This window comes from Stenella coeruleoalba (genome assembly GCF_951394435.1).
Source record: "Stenella coeruleoalba genome assembly, chromosome: 20".
In the NCBI taxonomy this organism is placed as follows: Eukaryota; Metazoa; Chordata; class Mammalia; order Artiodactyla; family Delphinidae; genus Stenella; species Stenella coeruleoalba.
The window spans coordinates 4,683,108-4,689,107 of NC_137166.1; the positions used below are offsets into that span (position 1 = coordinate 4,683,108).

Here is a 6,000-nt window from a genome sequence, read left to right on the forward strand (position 1 = left end):
CGGGTGCAATAAATCTCACATCTTTCAAGGAGCAAGGAAAGCCTCTAGGACTCTGAGGGCACAGTGATAGCTTCACCAGTGCACGGCCAGAATGGTGCGGGGTGAGTCACTCTCTGCTCTGGCCGGAATTCCCTCATCTGGGAAGCGTCTACCATTGGGGTTGCTGGTTGCAAGCAACAGAACTGACTATGTTGGTTCCCAGAGGCTGACCGTATGAGTGTGCTAGGGCTGCTGTAACAAACACCACAGACTGGGGGCCTTAAACAATGGAGCTGTGTTCTCTCACGGCTCTGGAGGCCAGACGTTCAAAATCAAGGTGTCGGCAGGGTTGCTTCCTTCTGAGGCTGTGAGGGAGAATCTGTTCCATGTTTCTCTCCTGGCAATCCTTGGAGTTCCGCGACTTGAGATGCAACACTCTAATCTCTGTCTCTGTCTCCACACGGCCTTCTCCCTGTGTGTCTCTGTCTCTCTTGTCTTCTTCACCAGCCACATCGGATTAAGGGCCTACCTAATTTCAATATGTCCTCATCTTAATTAATTACACTACAATGACCCTATTTCCAAATAAAGTCACATTCACAGGCACCAGGGCTTAGGACTTGAACAGATCTTTTTGGGGGTAGGGGAAACAAAATTAAACCCTGAGACTAGGATTTTAGTGCAGGTGGTATATTTGCGAGAGGGTCCCAGGCAGCTCTAGCAGGGGAGGGGGCACGTGAGGCAGGGAAGGGGGGGCCATCTGGGGACCATTAATGCCCAGGTGACTGCCCTGGGCACCTGGAGCTCAAACCCAAGGGCAACCTCTGAGAAACTGTCCAGATCACTCTTCAGAGGCGTCCCAGCCTGGGTTGAGGAAGCCAGGCCGTGGTCCTTCAGCTCCGTTTGCTCCCACGTTATGGACCCGAGCACCTTGGCCCGTCCTGTGTGCCGGCCGAGCGTGTTCCGAGGACAGAGTTTCCAGGCTGAAGGTGAGAATTCAGGACTCAGGGAATGATGAGAGCAGAGGGGAGGTACCCACAGCTCCCGGCCACCTGCCTCTCCCACTCTTGCTAACTTAGCAAAAAATAAAAGATGCACCAGAAAGCTCTCGAGCTCAGAGAAGTAACAAGGGAAAGGAGGACCAGCCTGGGGAGACTGGGGAACACGCCTTGCACGGGGCCTCTGTGCTCGTCACCAGAAGATGCTGCTCTGGGCAGGCCAACTGCAAAGGGGTGCCCCGTCCGGCAGGATGCATTACATCCTCTCTCTGGGCTGCTGCAGCCCCACGCTGCCCCTCCACTGGGCAGGCCCCTTTGGGCAGGGTGCAAACTGCCTAGCCATTTCCAGCTGCCCCGAATGGGAGCTTAGGGTACAAAACAGACACACAGCCACAGTGACACGTGGGGATCATGGGGCTACCCAGTCCCCAAGCCGACATGGCGGCTCCAATAAGTCCCACCTGGTAGGTTTGTTCAGAGGATCCTGAGACAGCCTGGCCTGACACACAGGAACGCTCAGCAAAGAACTGTTCTTACAACTTTCACCAAACGGCAGGAAAGCAAGTCCCAAAGCACCAGCTCCACAGAACTGACCCTGAGCTCCCCAGAAAGCCTCTTGGGCTACTGACCAACATCCCTCTTCCTAGCCTATTCCTTTCCGTCTTATCTAGCCTCGTAAATATCTTTGTTTTCCTTTTATTAGTACACAGAGAGAGGTGTTCCCTGGCCAGGCACCAGGCTGAAGGCTCTCGGGGTCTTTCCACTGGATCGCAAAGTAGCACTGCCGTCTCCCAGGCTGCAGACGAGGAAACGGAGGCTCACGGAGGACAAGCCTTCTTCTCCCTACAAGCCTCCCTACAGGGCCTCCCGTGTCTTCCTCTCAGGCACTGTCTCTTGGGCAGGAAAATGCACACAGCATCCAGGAAGTGCCCCGGACCCCCTCAGGCCCCTCTGCCCACTCTGTCAAGGGGCGGAGAAGGGGAGGAGCCAAGATGCAGGCAGCCACGTGCGGGTCCGGGTTTAACACCCAGTTCTCCATGTGCAGCCTTTGCCAATTTCCATGGTGTAAATACTCTCACTGCGGCTGATTTCAAGCTACCAATGTGAGGCCACTGAATGAGGAGTTGGGAAGAGACGTGTAATAGCTCCTCGAGAGATGGTGTTTCTACCAGGCAGATGCCACAGACATGAATGACCTCGAGAGCAGGGAGAATGGTAAGAATGCAACCAAAATAATTAGGAAGTGATATGTTTCTGATAAGGAGGATTTCCTTCCTTCCTTTTTCATGTAAATTATATAAGTTTATATGACTTCATTTTTTTTTTTTTTTTTTTTGCGGTACGTGGGCCTCTCACTGTTGTGGCCTCTCCCGTTGCAGAGCACAGGCTCCGGACGCGCAGGCCCAGCAGCCATGGCTCACGGGCCCAGTTGCTCCGCGGCATGTGGGATCTTCCCGGACTGGGCACGAACCCGTGTCCCCTGCATCGGCAGGTGGACTCTCAACCACTGCGCCACCAGGGAAGCCCTATGACTTCATTTTTAATAAGGGCTGTTTAACTCTCTGGAGTGGGTATGAGCTGGCTTCAGCATAATCCTAAACACCTGGCCTCTCCTCGCCCTGACCTGCCCCATGGGGTCCAGGGCCAAGGCTGAAGGGCTGACCCAGCTTGGGGTGGGCAATGGGGGCCACATAAGAAGTTCTGCCCCTGAATATGCAGAGCTGCTTCCTATTACTCCTAGATTCCCTGTTGGACATTTGCATGGATGTTAGAACTGAAAGGGCCCTGGAGGTCATCTGGTCCTTCGTCTTCATTTCCCAGGTAATGGCCTGAGGCCCAGAGAGGGGCAGCAAGCAGCCTGAGGCTGCACAGCTCATGAGAGACGTCACTGAAAGATTCCTAGGCCTGGCGCCCTGCCCAACCTCCATATCCTCTGAGCCACCAGTCGACAGCCTGTCTTTCCCCAGCGGCTCTCTGTGAGGCACAATCTGGGCACAAACCTCTCCCATGTCTAGGCACTGGAGAGGGAAGCTGATATCTGTTGATAGCAGGGAAGAGTTCCAGTCTAGTGAGTACAAACTCAAAGTGCTTGCATTCTGACAAATGGTGGCTAGGAGTAATTTAGTTCCTGAAGCCCACCCAGGCCTGTGTTTTTAAAGAGACTCCCCCTGACCCCCAGTGCATATCGTCCCCAACCTCCTAGCCTCCTCGTTCCTCCTAGTGAGATGTCACGGCCTCAGCCCGTGACGCTCCAGGACAAGGTGGAGATAAGGCCAGATGATGTATTGGAAATCTCTCTGTGGTCCTAGAACCAAAGTGCTGGATGCTTTGAGGCCTAAATCGTCCTGTTGGAACAGCGAAAAGCATGGGGGAGTCCAACCTGACAAGGGTCTCTCTTCTCCCTCCAAACACCTACCACCATTTCACTTGCTACTATGATTTTCTACACCCACGTGGCCTCCTGCTTGACCTATAGTGTGAGCCCTGGAGGCTGAGATTAGCCTCCATACAGTTTCATTTCACATGGTGCCTGGGGTCATTAAACATTCCCTTCTCCCTCTTCTCTGCCTGGAAAACTCCTATTCATCCTTCAAAGCCCTGGGTTGAATGTCCCCGATCCTGGAAAACCCTCCCTGACTCTCTTGGGGCAGAGCTGCACACACTCTTCTGTGCTTCCATTGCACTTGCCCATAATTTACCCACAAGAATGTATGGGCGCCTACTTCATGGCAGGCACCAGGAACACTGCACTGACGGAGACAGAATCAGGCCCTACTGTGAGGAACCTACATTCCACCTGGGGAAGCAAACACCAACCAATTTTCTAATATTTGAGTAAAAGTCACCAAGACGCAAGGACCACTCGCTATGCGCTGTGTTTGACAGATACGGAGTCATTTACATGCTCACCCACATGCTGAGAGTGCTGGTATTGTCTTCCCGAACCTTCTATGCCTCTGTGCTCCCTTTTGGGGTGGGGCATCTAAAGTGACACCCTTCCCACCTCCACTCTCTCTCCTGGTCCCCTTCCTGCTTTATTTCCCTTCTCAACACTTGTCACCAAATACACTACCGGCAGGCCTTGGAGATACTGTGGTTTGGGTTCCGGACCCCTGCAAGAAAGCGAGTCACAAGAATATTTTGGTTTCCCAGTGCATCTAAAAGTTAGGTTCACATTACACCGTAGCATATTAAGTGTGCAACAGCCTTATGTCTAAAAAACGCAATGTACGCACCTTAATTTTAAAGAGCCTGTTGCTGAGAAATGCTAACCATGCTAAAAGTCGCGATCTTTTCGCAATAGTCACGTCAAAGATCACTGACCACAGATCAACGTAACAAATAGAGTAAAAATGAAAAAGTTGGAGGTAGTGGGAGATTTACCAAAATGTGACACAGAGACAAGAAATGAGCAAACACTGTTGGACAAAAGGCGCTGAGAGACTTGCTCAAGGCCGGGTTGCCACAAACCTGCAATTTGTAAAAACGCAGTTTCTGCAAAGCACAATGAGATCAGGGGTGCTTGTATACATTTTCCTTTCACTTCTCATTCATTCTCTGCAAGCCCAGCCCTGTGGGGTAACACGAGTCTCCCAAGGCTTGGGGACATATAAGTCTGTATCCCCACAGCCTAGGGCAACAGTGACCTAGGTAAATAGTGGCGATCAGACATACATATTTGATGAAAGGAACTGAAAGGAACGCACCAATCTGTCTTTTTCAGATGAGATCACCGGCGCTCACAGACGTCCAACAACTTTCCTCAAGTCACACAGCCTGTGAGCAGCAGAGCTTGGATTCAGACTTAGGGCTGCAGGGCGCATGCTCCTCGCCTCCCACCACAGCGAGCCGACCCTTTGTATTGCTGTCACATGTCACCTGACTGCCTCCCCCACTCGACCACCCTGCAGGGTGGGAGCTGGTGTCTCCATGTTGTACCTACAGGAACGCACAGAGCGCCCGGCCTGGAGCAGTTTCCACTAAATGTTTACTGAATGAGTCAGGAATGGCACGGAAGCGTAATTGCATCCTATCGACTATCGACATTTGGTTATTGACTGTTGAGACAAACACCCAGTTTTAAGTCCTCGGACTCTAAAATCAGGTGCTCTTTGTCAGGAGAAAGTAAACGTGGGTAGGCAGAAGCACGTCACCGGCCCCCTGTGCATTTTTAGGGGCCCCTGGCTTCTTTACTCCCAGGCTCGGAATCTTTGGAGGGCTGTGAGTTTCCTCTGCTCCCCACCCGACTTTGGCACAACTCAGATAAAGAAAGAAGGACGCCTGCCCTGTGCTGTCCGCATCTGGGTGGAGCGCTTGTACACCGTACAGTGCGGGCATCACCCATCTCCTCCCAGCACCCCCCAGCCCGGGCACTTACACGGGTCCTCTCCGCCAGCCTCGCGTGCAATGCCCGTTTCCAGATATTCCTGGCAGAACTGGCTTCAAGGAGCAGCAGCAGGCAGCACAGAGTCCAGCTGACCTTCCTCCGGCCGCTGCCCATCCTGCAGCTGGTCAAAGGCATTTCCTCCCAGATGGTCAGAGGAGAGGGGCCCTCTGGTCGGGGCGGGGGGGGGGGCGGTCCTGGAAGTGTGGAGCAGAAGTGTGCACGGTCTGCCGGACGGTCTCAGCTCCACTCGGCCGGGTCCCGGGGATCATGTGTCCGCGCCCAGCCCAGACCCCCCCACCCCGACCCGCACTCCCGATGGGGGCCGCCCACCGGGTTATTTTTAGCTTGCCCTATTGCATCTGGCCCGGAGACTCCAAGCCAGACAGACGTCTGCAGCCCAGGCAGCTCAGAAGTCAGCGGCGGCGGCAGCAGGCGGGGGTATCACGCTGCTAGGAGACGTGGCCGGGAGCGGCCCTGTCACACTGGGATAAGGAGTACTTCCTTGCAGGCTGGGCGGTCCCCTCCCCAGGAGGTGTGCTGGCTCTGGGGAGCGGGGGTGGGCACGCAGGGAATGGGTGGGGGGCTTCCGGCTGCTACTTTGTCCAAGTTTTGAGCTGGTCTGACAAACTCTTCTGC

General features: G+C 54.0%; 1 protein-coding gene across 3 annotated transcripts in view; it reads right to left on the bottom strand.

The window, feature by feature from the left end:
• WFDC1 (WAP four-disulfide core domain 1) overlaps nt 1–5,728 on the bottom strand; it is a 28,689-nt gene extending 22,961 nt beyond the window's left edge. For all 3 annotated transcript variants that reach the window (XM_079907608.1, XM_079907607.1, XM_079907606.1), the window contains exon 1: nt 5,356–5,728. In XM_079907608.1, the coding sequence (XP_079763734.1) occupies nt 5,356–5,499 (144 nt within the window). In that variant the 5' untranslated portion in view covers nt 5,500–5,728. The remainder of the gene's footprint in view (nt 1–5,355) is intronic.
• Between the last annotated feature and the right edge of the window lie 272 nt (nt 5,729–6,000).